This window comes from Xenopus laevis, chromosome 2L (genome assembly GCF_017654675.1).
Source record: "Xenopus laevis strain J_2021 chromosome 2L, Xenopus_laevis_v10.1, whole genome shotgun sequence".
NCBI classification, from domain to species: Eukaryota; Metazoa; Chordata; class Amphibia; order Anura; family Pipidae; genus Xenopus; species Xenopus laevis.
The window spans coordinates 171,973,295-171,989,627 of NC_054373.1; the positions used below are offsets into that span (position 1 = coordinate 171,973,295).

Consider the following 16,333-nt stretch of genomic DNA (forward strand, 5'->3'; position numbering starts at 1 on the left):
TTCTCTATCACCATCAACTTTGCAAAGAAGTCCGGTTGATTGCTGGGGGGGGTCGCTTTGGCAGAATGTGCGTTGCTGGGAGACAGGGCTGTAGTTGTGTCTAGGCTTATTCTCAAGTCAATAAGTTTTCCCAGTTTTCTTAGGTAAAATTAGGTACCTCGGCTTATACTCGGGTCGGCTTATACTCGAGTATATACGGTATCTATCCATCCATTCTGTCTATCATGTCTATCTTTCTATCCATCTAAAAATCCATCTGTCTTTCTGTTTATCCACCCACCTACCTACCTATCTTGTCTCTCTATCATCTCTCTATCTCTATGCCCATCTATCGATCTGTCTATCCATCTATCTATATATCCATCCATCTGTCTATATATCCATCAGTCTGTCTGTTTATCAAATCATCTATCCATCCATCTATCTATTGATCTATCTATCATCCGTCCATCTATCTATCTATGTCCATGATTATTTACCAACTTCTGTTTCTCTTTAAAGGAAGTCCAGTCCAGTATTTAGTACTTACCATGATGGGCTTGGGAAAGTTGTCATTTGGACAGATAGTAGCCAGTGAAAGGCCAAACAGCATTCCAGGAGCTAAAGATGTTGGAGACGTTGGTATATTGTCCAACTGAGAATTCGACCCGCGCCAAAAGCTCCAGTTTATGATCGATCGCTTTCTTTTAAACGGCTTCTGGCTCGGATCTGGGGAAAAAGTGAGCGAGTGAATGGAAGAGTTCACCGATGTCTCTTTTTTTTGGTGTTTTTTTCTGGTGGTTGCTATAACAGCTTTCCTGGAAGTGCCTCCCAACTGCATTCCCTCTTTCATTGTGCGAAGAGAGTGACTTAGTGATCCGTTACTAGTGATACAGCTCCATTGTGTACATGTATTTATGTCATTATCTCTCTCTGTCATTTCTGGGAGCTTTTCAATAAAAACAGAGAGCAATAGGTGCCAAATGTCTTCTTTTAACAACACTTTAACTCACCGCTGAGAGGAGGGAGTTTATGCCAAAATCTAATTCACTAAACAGATGTCAACAGTAAAATTTGTGTCGGAGCGCAGCGATTTTATGTGCAGGGTTTCTTTTTCAGATGAGGTAAAGGTGATTGTAATATACGTATCCACCCTTCAGCAAATAAATACAAGTTCCTTGAGAAATCCTAATTTAAAGTTGCACACACCTGCACACATGTACCCTATCGTAAAAAAAAAAAAAATAAAGACCTGGAGAGTCTGGGTTTTTGAAGGGCTGTTTGGGTCAAAACTGGCTGCCCAGTTTTCCAAATTAGGAAAACCAGGCAGAATTTCCTAAGATTGATGCAGCGATCGGCTAATCATCATGTCATAGCCCCACCCCCACATCACAGCCCCGCCCCCCGCTGCATTTACCCTAGAAACATCCCTGAGCCTAACATTTTTGTAGCTGTCTCTAACCCTGTAATATATTTAAAGGGGAACTATTGTAATATATTTAAAGGGGAACTATTGTGACAATGTACTGTTTTTTAAATAATCAAGTTTATCTTCACTATCTCCCTCTTAGCATCTGTCCTCGTCATTCTTTATTCATGCAGGAGTTGGGAGCCTGATTTTGAATGACAGTTAGGTCTAATATAACCTTTGGGGTGCTTCTTTTGCCAAGATGATGTATTAAAGCTGACACTTTTAAAATCACCAGAAATGCTGTCTCTCTACATGCAGGATATCTGTCCAGGTTTGTGCTGGAATCAGTCATTTAAGTGAGCTCTATGCATCCTGTTAGAAAAGATACCCCTCCTAAAATATCTATTTGATTTAGCTGCTAATGTAAATCGGACACCCAAATCTGCATGAAGAGAGAATGAAAAGAAAAGGATGAAGAGGTATAGAGGGGTATATAGTGAAAATAGATGTGGGGGGGTAGTGAAGATAAATTAGATGTTTTTTTCAGAAACAAAAAGAAGAAAAAAAATGTAATAGATAATATTTGTAATGCTTTTTATTTCACTATGATGAAAATTATAGTTTTCGTGATAATTTCCCTGCGATATGCTGCAAAAGGATCCACAATGTAAAACGGCATTTCATTAATGGCTGCACTTGGCCCATATGTAATTGATAAAGAATTTGGTGGGGGGAGGGGGCTGCTAAGACAGCTAAAATATGAATTATTACCATTGTTGCTGCTTCTCTTAACGTTTTGTTATTTGATATATTTCACTTTTCGTTTTCACTCTTGGATTCCCCACTGGGACTGGGTGGGAAGACTTGTTAAAGGCTTATAAAAATATTTTTCTATATAATTCTTCCCAAGCCATCGGCCAATTTCATGTTGTTGTGGATGAAGGAATCCAGGTACATGGGAGGGGGATGGGGAAGATGGAAAATGTCTCCAGAACAGGAACAATTAGTGGCAAAGCCCCTTATAAGCCAATATGTATCAGTATAACACAATTGCTTTTACATACCCAAAACTACAGATTCCCCCTCTAGTGTCACATATATGAAACTGGAAACTGAGAAACAATATAAAAGGGGTCCTTTACAAACACACCCATACGTGTTGGAGCTCCAGAAAAGGACTCAATAGAAAATGCATATTGAGGCAATACATTGAGGTGCCCGAAAAAAAACTTGCACTTTCACATGGTTATGTATCCATCTTGCCTCTTCTGATGAACGGTGGTGAAGGCGAAGACGATTTCTGACGTGGCCCAACTGCGCACGCTCCGTGTTAGTGTTGAGTCCTGAAAGAATATGAAGTGGCGAAAGATGGCGCCCTGGAGCATTTTAGCGTCAGATTTTTTTTTTTACTAGTGCACAGTGCAGGGAGAGAGAGGTAGGGGCAATGCCTGGGGGCTTTTTTGATACGAGGGGGGGGGGTTTAGTTCTCCTTTGAAGAACTGTCAAACCTCCCGCTTGCCCACTCCCAGTGCTCCAAAAAAAAAAACCCAGCTGTGTAGCATGCCACCTCTTAAATTGTGCCGCTCTAGTCCCGTGCCATTGTGGCCTTCCCATAAATCCAGACCTGGATGTAATCCATACTCTGAAATTAAAAGACATAATTTGCACCTGATTTACCCCCAAGCACAAGTGCAACTGCAAGAGATGCAACTCGGAGAAAGGCCACAATTATGCACAATTTGCATCCAAAATTGCACTTGCGACCGAAAATGACCCCTAAAGTCAATGGACTGGCAAAGGTCATGCCATATACCGACTCTTCAACAGTAGTAATGGGCGAATTTCTCCCGTTTCGCTTTACCAAAAAATTCACCCCTGCAAAATTCTCAAAACGGCGAAAAAACTGTGAAAAATTGTGAAATCGGAAAATTCACAAAAAAAACTGAAATTCGAATGTTTTCACAAAAAAACGTGAATTTCGAACGGTTTCACTAATAAATTGAGACATATGAAGGTTTTCACAAAAAAAAACAGGATGGAGCTCCTGGTTAGAGCGGCCATGTTGGGACTCTATTAGCCTGCACCTTTGGTGTGGGAAAATATTTTAATTCTGCCCCAAACAAGGCTCGTTTGTCCATATATTGCAGTATATATATGGCCAGTCCTATGATCTTATACACCTCTTATCCATTCTAGTAATCTTCCCCCAATATTACTCTATTAAACTGAATTAGGCGATGTCACAGGAGTTCAAATCTCGTGCTGTTGCGTGGTGTTGGAAGGCAAGATCAGATAAAATCTGACCCACAAAACCTCCTGTGTAATTTTTACCCTTAGAGTTGACTGCTTTGTATACATTTTGGCTTTATAATCAAAAGGATATAGACAGCACTTCCGATAAAAAATGTTTCTCCTTTATTATCTGGCTATTAGAAAAGATTACATAAAAGCATGTAGACGCATCAATACCTGACGCGTTTCAGACTCAAATAGTCCTTAATCATAGACCTTGGACTTATGACGGCTGAGAGATTCATGCTTTTTTATTTTTGCCCTGAGAAATTTGCACTCAGATGCAAAAAAAATGAGAACACTCAAATTACAGAGTCAAGACATTATTTGGCGAGTATGTTCTTCCAAAAAATGATGATTCTGAATGCATTTCAATGGGTGCATTTCCCTGAATTTAAGTATTGTTTTCCCGGATTTTACATCAAAATTTACAAAGTAAAACGGACTCCTGCGCTTATATCCTTTCAGTACTCAGCATTTCAATAATTTTACATTTTCCTGGATTTTACAAGTCCAAGTCCATTTTATCCTGGTCCCCTGAAAAATGTAAAATGGGGGTTCTACTGTATGTATATATATATATATATATATATATATATATATATATATATATATATATATATATATATATATATATATATATATATATACACACATACATACATACATACATACACACACACACGTAGAGGAAAGAGGGCACTGACTTAGCAGGACAGTTTTCCTGAAATTTTGACTTTGCTTATTATATGTAAACATGCCGTAAATTCTAGGAAAATACCTCAGGAGGCTGGAATGTGCTTCTCTACCCTTTCATTATGTTAGTTTGCAGTAATAACATGCTTGTGCTGAATATTTCAGCCTGAATGGATCCTCTGTAAAAGGGCAGAACTTACCAGCGAGTGGGTGGCAAGGAGCCAGGCGGCAGGGCTTCAGTATGAACTGACACTGCATTTCTCTGGGGAGATGCTCCATGAGTAAGGGGCCTTGTAGATCCAAGGGACAGTCCGTATCCTTCAAGCCTTGTATTTGCGGTAAGGTGTCACGGACGTGGCTCATTTTAATTCCAAATGGGTACTCGTGTCCTATTGAGAAATGCACAATAGATTTGGGTTTTGTAGGGTGCAAAGTTCTAAGAATCCTGAAATATACTTGGAAGAAGAGTTGTGCACAGTGGTTAGCATTACCGCCTGACAGAGCTGGAGTTTGGTCTCATTTGTGACCAGTGAGGAATTTGTGGGCTCACTCATGTTTGCGTTGGTTTCCTCTGGTTCCTACCACAGCCCAAAACATATTGGTAGGCTCACTACTTGCTCTGCATGACACAGACCCTGCTGTGTGTGTAAGTTAGTGTACAAATTAATTCCTAGTGAGGAAGGACATAATCCCCCTCACTCACCCCAAAACTTCTGCAGAATATTATTCAGATATCAAAGCATCATTTGAATTAGAGACACTCCTTGTATCACATTCACGGTGGAAGGAAGGAACAAATCACTACAAGCCCATGTCTCTAAAATAAACATAATAATTTGTATAATCATTTAAACATTTTAGGTAAATGGTGTTCAAGAACTCATTGACAGGAGCACACATGAATACTTGAGAATGCATGAGAACTTTAAATGAAAAGGAAGATGGATGCAACGTGATCATACGAGTGCTCTATCTGTAATAAAAATGTATAGGAATAATGTTGTTCCTATGTGTGAACAGTATTAGCTTAGCTATAAAATATAGAACTTTTTTAAAATATAGAATTTCTGAACCAAAATATTAGGCACCCCCACACTGAATAAAATCACTAGGGTTGTTCCTTCGGTCAGTTCTCCTATCAGATTCAGTTTTATGCAGTATCAGAAAATTAAGGGACTTCACACTGCTGAGCATAATTGAAATTTAAGGGGTTGATTTATTAACAATGAAATTTGAGTTTTCCTTAGATGCACTTTTTTCTGTGCTAAAACTCAGGAATTCAAATGAGGGTTTCCGAAACTTGAATTTTCAAGATTTATTTAGCGTAAAAAATCTCTAAAATCTTGAATGTAAAAATTCAGCGTCTTAAAAGTTGAGGAGTTTATATAGAAGTCAATGGGAGCAGTGGAGTAACTAGATATTACCGGGCCCCACAGCAAATTACTTTTCAGGCCCCTAAAATGTCTATAGGTTGACCTGTTTTACCAATATTTATTGAAATTGTATATGAATTAAAGCCTCATGGGGCTCCTGTACCTCCTACTCCCCCCCCTGCAGCTGCAGGGAGTGCTATAAAAAAAAATTCTGGTTTGAGTTTCTAAAGGGGAAAACTCTAATCTTTTGAGGAAAAATAAGCATTATTATAGAATTATTATACCTCGAAGCTGCTAACAATCCAAATCCGAAAACCTGTCAAAGTCATGAAGAAGTCAATGGAAGATGTCCCTTTTACAATGTGAAGATGTTTCTTTCTTGACATTGTGATCTGTGCTGGTTTTCATATAATAATTTGATAAAGTCAAGGTTTTCAGGAACAATATTCTGGAATGGCCGTGACAATCCCCCGACTTGAATAGCATCGAAAATCCATGGGATGATTTGAAGCAGGCTGTCTATGCTTGGCAGCCCTCAAATTTAACTGAACTGGAGAGATTTTTTATGGACGACTGGTCAAAAATACCTCCACCCAGAATCCAGACACTCATCAAAGGCTATAGGAGGCGTCTAGAGGCTCAACTAAGTATTGATGTAATATCTCTGTTGGGGTGCCCAAATTTATGCACCTGTTTATATTTTGTTATGATGCATATTACATATTTTCTGTTAATCCAATAAACTTTACATCACTGCTGAAATACTACTGTTTCCATAAGGCATGTTATATATTAAAAGGAAGTTGCTACTTTGAAAGCTCAGCCAATGATAAACAAAACTCAAAAAAAATTAAGAGGGGTTCCCAAACTTTTTCATATGACTGTATGTGCAAATGGAAAACTGTTCACACAAAGGAAAAAAAACTACTCTTTATACAGCGACTAAGTTAGGTTCTGGGGTAACATTGACCTGTTACTGTGGATGGTCCTAAATCAAGAGTGACGGCCAAAAATACTTGCGAGTTTACATGTCTGTGCATCAGAATTGAGTCATTATCAGCCCTATAGCATTAAATCCTATGATAAACCTCACTTTCAGTGAATGTTTTGATTATTTTGACGACCCCTAAGCTAACCTATCAAGAGTCAGCTCCTAGTCAGCTGGTGACTCAACAGCCAGAAAACATACGTTCGGTTCAAGAACTATGGTGTTGAAGGATTTTCATGCAGAATATCAGTTATCTATTGAAAAAGATTGACCTGTTACTGTGGGTGACTAGGTCCTAAATCAAGAGACACCCAAAAATACATGCGAGTTTACATGGCTGTGCATCAGAATTAAATAGTAAGTTAGGTTGAAAAAAAGACACACGTCCATCAAGTTCAACCTTTTAACTCTATTTTAACCTGCCTAACTGCCAGTTGATCCAAAAACCCCATTTGAAGACTCTCCAATTTGCCTCAGAGGGTGGAAAAATGCTTCCTGACTCCAAAATGGCAGTCCATGGATCAACTTATACTATGAGCTATCTTCCATAACCCTGTATTCTTTCACTTGCTAAAAAGCCATCCAACCCCTTCTTAAAGCTATCTAATGTATCAGCCTGTACCACTGATTCAGGGAGAGAATCCCACATCTTCACAGCTCTCACTGTAAAAAACCCCTTCCGAATATTTAGGTGGAACCTCTTTTTTTCTAATCAGAATGGGTGACCTTGTGTCAGCTGGAAAGACCTACTGGTAAATAAAGCATTAGAGAGATTATTAGATGATCCCCATCATGAGTCATTACCAGCCCTATACCATCAGATCTTATGATAAACCTCACTTTCTGTGAATGTTTTGATCGTTTTGGCGACCCCTAAGCTAACCTATCAAGAGTCAGCTGGTGACTCCACAACCAGAAAACATACGCTCGGTTCAAGAACTATGTATGGTGTAGATGGATTTTCATGAGGAATATCCGTTATCTATTGAAAAAGAAAATAATTAAGACCGCCGAACAGCTCTCACAGGAGGCGAGCTCTGAGCCCACACATACAGGCTGCTGAATGAAATGAAAACATAAAGAAATGTCTTACATTAATACCCGCTGGGCAGTTACCTATTCTAAAACTCCTACCCCACTGCTGACAAAATATTATCAACCAAGCCGAGCTGCACGATTGCTGTTTATGTGACATGCAGAGTGCCAGCGAGGCGGCAGGACTACAATAACAACATGAGCCGGGCCTGTTTGAGAGAATGTTTATGTCTGGGTACATCTGGCCACATCTGCTCCTAATGCCACATAGTCTAAATAACTAAGTAGAAGCTCAAGTCTTATTGTGTTCTGGTACCACCGAGTCTATTACAACACAAGAAAACAAAATAAATAAGTACTAACCCGGCTAATTGCCCATAGTTATAATTAAAGGTCAACTGCATAATAAAAACACAAAGCTAAAAACAATGGAGCTGCATTCATGACCAGGGATAAAATACCCTAAAAATTATATGTATGAAAAGTATAATTACATCATAGGTCAAATTTCAGATATTATTTTACAACTATGTGTCTTGTGTTTACTAGTGTATTGAATATACACCATTTGACCAACAGCATGAGGACACCCTTTCTAATTACTGCCATTGAAGTCACATTTCTGACACAGGGGCCACTACATCACACAGTGACATTTTTATTAACATGCTTCCTTTTTTGCTGCAACCGTTTGGGGGTTTGTGCATGTGGTTATTATATATTATTATTATATATTATTATTATATATTATATTATTATAAAACAGCAAAGTACAGGGTTTTCAGAGATGGAAGAACTTGAGTGGCCTGCACAGAGCTCTGGCCTCAACCCAACTCTACACTTGTGTGTAGATGAATTGGAATTCCCATGCAAGCCAAGCCAGATCACCAAACTTCAGTACACAACTTATTATAAATAAATGCAAGCAACTCCCAACAATGTTCCAACATCTACTGCAGTGCTCCCCGACCAGTGGCTTGTGAGCAACATTTTGCTGAGCAACCGCTTGGATGTTGCTTCCAGTGGCCTCAAAGCATGTGCTTATTTTTGAATTCCAGGCTTGGATGAAACTTTTGGTTGCATAAAAACTAGATGTACTGCCAAATAGTCTTCTCAAGGCTGCCAGTCCACATAGGGGTTACAAAATAGCCACAGCCCTTATTTGGCACCCCCCCAAAAAAATTGTCATGCTTGTGTTGCTCCCCAACTCTTTTTACAATTGAATGTGGCTCAGGGGTTAAACAAAGGGGGGTGGGCCCCTGATATAGTGGAAAATCTTCCCAGAAGAGTAAAATGTAAAGGCTGTTGTAGCCGCAAAGAAAGGACCAGCTCCATATTAATATCCTTGATTTTGAGATAAGATGTTGGACAGGCATAGACCAAATACTCTAGGTCACATCTAGGTATATTCTCAGTCTTCTAGAGAAGACACTCATAAGCTGACTCTTGGATAATATATTGATAAGTAAGCCTTTTTTAATGGGACAAACAAATAACTTCTTTAAGTGGAATCATTCAATCCAAAAATGCAGCGCCTAAGCACCTGAAACTGAACCCCCCACACATTTACATTAAAATTGTCTGTCCAAGTACTTGTCAGGGAACAGTTGCCTGGTAAGACCACAAACAGTCCCAAAATCTGTACCATTACCCAAACAGGGCTGACCCAAAAGAAGTCTCCAAAATAGGTACAATAAATGGTAGAAACCCATGGCACACTGAAGAAAACGTATTGATACAAAAATTACACATATAAAATAGTAATGTATAAAAGGGAGCAATGCATTTCAACATCCCAAATTTCCCCAACTATGAGGGGTGGGAACTGAGATATAGGGGGCTTAGAATAAATGAGAATTTCAGAGAATGTCTAAATGAGCTCCTTGATGCACGTGAAAGCTCAACTTGATGGTCAGTTAAGGTGATATTCTTGCAACAGGAACTAAATGACTAATATGCTAAAATGTTTCCTATATCTGTAATCATGTTATTAGCTGTGGCTGCCATAAACCCAAGGTTGGACCTCCATGAGAAACGTCAGACAGTAATTGTTCTTCAATGGCAGAAAAAGGTATTTCAATTTTTTTTTTTAGATTTTTGACAAAAGTCTCTTTTTTTTCTCTATAAACCTTAGAATCATAGAATAAAAATACTTGAATATCCTTTCCGTGTATATTTACTATGTGTTTATGCAAATATGGCTGAAAGCTTGTGCTTGAGCTTGTAAGGTTTTACATTACATAATTTCACGTGTAACTAGTTTAAAATGGGACATACATAAATAACTTTTCAGCCATCCAACTCAATTAGGATCCTCATTATTTAATTACAGTGACATTTATAGTGGGCTGGTTCAGAATTCTCTATGTACATAAATTGTTTATGCTTTCAGTGCCATTTGTCTGTTTTATCCACACATAGGATTTTATTTCTGGCTTCAGGACACTTAAATATTTATGAGGCATAGTTAGCATTGCGTAAACTGTTTTTGCCTACACGGCACTGAAAATATTGCACATCTGCTGGGGAGCTTTTTATGTGCCAGAAATATTTAGGTTTCGCTAGTATGAGAGGAGATGGTTTCAAATGATTTATTTGGTGGTTGGATATTTAAGTCAACAAAGTGAAACCAACAATCTCTGTGTCTGAACTGTTATGTATCATTGCATGTCCTTAGGATCTGCCTTTCAGGCTGTCATATGGAAATGCAAAGGAGGGTTCATCTATAGGGGTTATCTGGTGTACTCGATAAAAGGAAACTTGTGGATTCTAGAAGCGATTACAAGTCCAATGTTATTGTACATGCCCATTTTTTCATCCGTTTATCACAAGAGGGGGAAGATCTATTGATTATATTACTATCAGCCAGTTACTCTCAGCTTTGGTCCAGTTGGTTGGATGTTGGCCTATGAGGTTGAAGGTTGAATGCCAAAGCCCCAGTTGACCTATTGTCAACTAACTGCATTGTAGCCTGGCAAAGTCTTTCAGTATAATAAATTGTTTCTGGTGTGCCAATCAGGGTATTGTTGGTAGATAGGATCTAGACCAATGACTGACATATCCAACAGCGAAGACAGATATCGGTTAACCCAGTGATCCTCAACCAGTGGCTCGTGAGCAACATGTTGCTCAGCAAACCATTGGATGTTGCTCCCAGTAGCCTCAAAGCAGGTGCTTATTTTTGAATGCCAGGCAAGTTTTGGTTGAATAAAAAACAGGTGTACTGCCAAACAGAGCCTTAATGTAGGTTGACAATCCACATAGGAGCTACCAAAAGGCCAATCACATCACTTTTTTGGCACCCCAAGAACATTTTTCATGCTAGTGTTGCTCCCCAACTCCTTTTACTTCTGAATGTTGCTCACAGGTTCAACAGGTTGGCGAAAACTGGGTTAGCCATTCACATTATTCCCACCCCGATGGAGCTTAAAATCTAGTTTTCCAAACACACACTAGGTGAGCTTTCACAGGCTGATAACGCAATCCTTGCAGACTGAGTCAGCAGTGTAATGACCCATGTATGGGGCCTGCCAACGGATCTGTCTGATTAATATCTGACTGAAAATTGCTTTGATTTTCCCATTGGGCAACAACCACATTGGCTCGTTGATGTGGTCTTCACCAAATGGCTTGCATTGATCTTTATTATGATCCAATTGTTGCCTATGATTAAGTGCTGGGTAAGCATGAAACGCATTAGGCTCCATGCAGCATTATTGATGTATATTTTAATATGATTTAATGAATATATTTTTTAAATAGCATGAGTATAGAGAAATATTTTTTGAGTCCAAGGGCCAAATGCCCTGAAATCGCACAGCTCAAGATCCTCAGGTGTATGAACAACACATGGGTCAATTTTATCAGCAGCTAATTAACTAACAAATTAACAACTTTGTACAAACTTTACACTGTGTCCTGTTCATTTCATCAAATCAGCAATGCTACCCACTGTGCCAACGTAATCGACTATAATTAGGTTTGATATTAGGCCAAATATTTTGTAAAAAATATGGATTTTGTAAATCCGTACCTGCAAAGCAAGAGCATAAAACTTAATTGGATGGTGAGCCAGCCCTTACAAAGGATATATTATACAAATGGAAGATCCCCTTAAATGTGGATTAGTGACGTGTAGATCAGCCTAAAATCCACAGGACAGGTGGGTTAAGGGTGATTAATTGCCCCCAGAGACAGGGAATGGACCGAATTTACCACTAGCCTGTACACTCCTGACCTTTACTTGCTGTTCAATGCCCCACAAGTGATATAGCGTGTCTTGTTTATAGTCTAGAGGAGCAGGTGTGGATACATAAATTGGTATGACAGACTGGGTGCTGGTTGGGGTCTCTTGGGTTAGGGTTGGGTTGAATATTTTTCACTAACAAATAATTTCAGTTACAAGGTCGTTTCTATGCATTTTAAGCCAATAGCATTCAATGCCACGTCTTTTTCTAACATATTAGCAGCAAATAGGGGCCCTGGTTTTCATGGTATTTTTTCTGTGGCCTGTAACAATGATTTTGACACTGTGTCTATTTAAAGACTGACACCAAGCTGCAGTTGACATTCTGGGAACATACCAATAAGAGGATAAGGTGCATCATCCTTGCCAGAGGTGACCCACAAGCGATAATCTGCGTCTGAGCCCTGGAGAAAAAAGACCAACAGTAGAGCAACGTTAATGTCTCTCAGTGAATCAAGGGAAAAACAGTCATGTAACATGAGGAATAATGTTCTGTAACAATCCCATCATTAATCAGTGCCATGAATTGCACAAGAACCTCTCTGGGGTTATTAAAGCAAACAATCTAGTGTAAGCTTCCAAGCTAAGTATTTATTATTCCTAGCACAGTTATACACAGTGATGCCTGCTTCTTATTACATAATGGCCTTATCATAGCAAGGGAAAGTCAATCAGTTCTTCCTGAGTATTCTGATAGACATCGGAGTTTGGCGCTTAATCCGACAAACTGCAATGCATGAGGAAACCGATATTTGACATATAATATAAAAGAATGAACAGAAAGAAAAAGGGACCAGTAATGTCTTCATCATCAGCCCAACAAGAGATCCATGGAATTAACTATGACCAAGGTTAAAGAGACGAAGGACCCTTGTTTATATGTACGAAGTTTTAAGTGATGTGCGGGTCGACCCTAATCCGCCCACCTACCCTGCCCGCCCCCTTATTTATAGACCACTCCCATGCCAAGACCAAGTTTATCAATTCAGTGGCCAGAAGTCAGTGATCATAAAGATTTTTTGCAGTCGCTGTCCCTAACCCATGGGTTTCAAACTGCCCCACACATCACTGAAGAGGATGCATTAATTGGGATTTAGTAGATCATGGGAGGAGTTTTGGCATACTGAATTGTGGTCTGTGTCGATCAGCGGTATGACCATGCAAGATTTTTGTGACTGGGGCCCCATCCTACTTATTGGCAGGGCCCAGTGCCCAATAGGCTAATAATCTGGGGTCCCTCTGAGTGTGGGTCCAGTTAACTTAATAGTATGGAGACCTATGAATATTTATGTGTCAAGACACCCATATACATCAAAAAAGGGGTGACATTTCGGGCCCCTCCAGGCCCTTTATCAAGCCTGTTGTGTCAAACAAAAGAACCACTTTATAAAGGGGTAGTGAGGGGTGGGGCTTGTGAATCCCTCCCCTTATCAAAGTGGTACCACCTCCCAGTTCATATACATAAAAGTCCAATACCGTGGTAAAGTCCGATGAAGTCTAGCGTACACCCAATTCAAGTGTCCATTATATACAGTATATCGCCTCTTCAGAAAATGTCCATATCAAGAGGTGACGCAATATGTTTTTTTGTTGTATATGGGCTTAATAAATCACTTTTGACACATTTCAAACAAAAAGGTGTGCATCCGGATTTTTCTTGTATTGCTCCATTGACCCTGGTATAAAGGAAGTGTCTTCTGGTTAAACACTCTGCAGGATTTTGGAATTGGGCTGAGCTCTCCAATATCGTGCATTCCTACGAATATTTATGGCAGCCCTAGACACAGCACACAGTATGGCCCAAACACAAATGCAATGCAAGCTCTGGCAAGAAACTCTGCCAAATTGTTGCACCATATACTGTATCTCATTAAGCCACGGCCTTGCTCTTCACTGAACATGGACCCCCAAGATACACACACTGGGTCACTAAGGCTCAATAAAAAGGAATTTGGGGTAAGCTGAATATTTCTCAAACCTACAGACATAAATCGTCATTCTTAAACCACTGAGCTATAAGTGTACAGCTTTCGATTGGACCCTAGTATACAGTATTTTTAAAAAAAGCTGAGCTGCCAATGTAACTATATAACATTAGCGCCAACTGACTTCCTTCGTCCTGTATGGTGAGTGTTCCTCTAGGACAAGATAAATCTTAGTGACACATTTCCAGCCCTAAACATATCTCCCATGACACCAGGCATGCAGTATAAATAGCAACGGGCCCTAAAGCCAGCTGCCTTGTAACTCAGAATACACACAAAGACCACAATTCCATCCGATATTGTAGAACACAAACCAGTTTTTTCAAGTCATGGGAATTAAAGCACACACCTCAACTCCAAACTGTAGAAGAGCCATTCTGATAATATCATTTACTGTGTCCTCATTGGTGATGGTTAGAACCTTGGACTGTGGAGAGAATAGAAATCTGATCAGTTACAAATTCGCTGGTGATTTATGTATATTTACTGAAGTACAGAGGAGAGCCTTGAACAACGCTGGAATCCATCACAGACCTCTGTGGTATTCAAGGGATTACATACACATACCTGGCATACAACTGGTTTATACAAAGCAACGCTTAAAGGCCAGAAATGCTCCTGTCAAATAGTACTGCTTAATTAACTTCTTTTGCACAAGATTATGAAAACATTACATTTTTTTTGTTTTTGTTTGGTTTTGCATTTTGTTTTTCAGTAAACATTGTATGATGTATACAAAAAGTTCAACAATTTACAATAATTATTAACTGGTTAAACATTATGGATTTTAACATAGTCTTGTGCTTTTTCAGAAGGAAATGACATCAAATAAGATAAGTCTGAGATTTATGAAATCAACGAATAAAAAACAAAATAAAAGAAAAGAAATCATAACTCCAAACTAAACAGAAATTTGAAAAAAAAAAAAAGTTCTATCAGATCAATATCAAGAGTGAATGCTCCACCATTAGGGGAAATGTAATATCATTAAAAAATACAAACATTTTTGCCCCCTCACCAAACCACCTATTACAGGCAACAGTGTCCGTATTTGTGTATAAAACGCAAGGTACCGTTCTTTATAAGAGGGAAGTTTTAAACCTAAGAGTAAATAAATCAGACAGCATGCATTGTTCTGTTGCAGTCTATGAAGCAGATTTGCTAAGACGTAACTATAGGTGACGAAGCTACCAATTCGATGAGAAAATCTTTTCACGGTATATACTCAATCACTGGTAAAACGTTTACCCAATCGGTATCTGGTCGGCAATGGTTCATACTTTTCATGCCATAAACGCAGTCCTTTCTTAATGGGTCTGCACAGGTACCTATTACCATAGGATTGTTGACCCAAGGGCAAAATGATCAGCGCAATCTGGGCACCACCTAGGTGAATAAATCTGGTAAAGCATCACTAATATGGTACGTCTGATAAGGCTGCTTGGCACAGACTATCCCCTCCTATAACCCATCCTATCTTAGAAGTAAGTAAGTGTTGCCTACAGGGTAAAAGTAATGGGTTCAACGAAGTTGAAACTAAACAGATATGAAACAATATTGGAACAATACTATAGAGTTTCTCCATAATCCTACAGGAAAATGTATGGCTTTAATAGCATGACTGTCCCTTTGTTTGCATTGATGTGGTCCTTATCCCAATGACATGCATAGCGGTAATTATGATCCGACCTGAAGCCCAGACATTGGATCAGTACTCCTCAAGGTGAGCATATCTGTGAAAGATCTGCTTGTTTGGTGAGCTTGCCAAACGACTGGATCTTTACATGTATGGACATATATGGAAAATATATTAAGGTGAATGCAGCAATGGGGTACAAAGCCTCAGACAGATAAGCACAGAAAATCCAAGACGGTTTTTAGCAAAGAAAAAATCTGGGGCATGACATGTGCATGATTCCCCCCACAAGGATTCAGTGACTTAACACCAGTTCAATGCTCTTGGGTCATTATTGCTATTATGGGACGTTTTGTCGTGTTTGAGGTTCCATGTCTCTTTAGGGGCAGCTGCTATAAAAGGGATACTGTCATGAGAAAACATGTTGTTTTCAAAACACATCAGTTAATAGTGCTGCTCCAGCAGACTTCTGCACTGAAATCTGTTTTTCAAAAGAGAAAACAGATTTTTTTAGATTTGATTTTGAAATCTGGGACTAGACATATTGTCAGTTTCCCAGCTGCCCCCAGTCACGTGACTTGTGCTCTGATAAACTTCAGTCACTCCTTGATGATGTACTGCAAGTTGGAGTGATATCACCCCCTCACTTCCCCCTCAGCAGCCTAATAACAGAACAATGGGAAGGTAACCAG

At 39.3% G+C, this 16,333-nt stretch overlaps 1 protein-coding gene across 3 annotated transcripts in view; it reads right to left on the reverse strand.

The window, feature by feature from the left end:
* arhgap20.L (Rho GTPase activating protein 20 L homeolog) overlaps positions 1-16,333 on the reverse strand; it is an 80,491-nt gene that overhangs the window by 14,999 nt on the left and 49,159 nt on the right. For all 3 annotated transcript variants that reach the window (XM_018247763.2, XM_041582690.1, XM_041582691.1), the window contains 4 exons: positions 14,355-14,432; positions 12,358-12,424; positions 4,579-4,767; positions 530-708 (listed from right to left, as the gene is read on the reverse strand). In XM_018247763.2, coding sequence (XP_018103252.1) covers positions 530-708; positions 4,579-4,767; positions 12,358-12,424; positions 14,355-14,432 — 513 coding nt within the window. The remainder of the gene's footprint in view (positions 1-529; positions 709-4,578; positions 4,768-12,357; positions 12,425-14,354; positions 14,433-16,333) is intronic.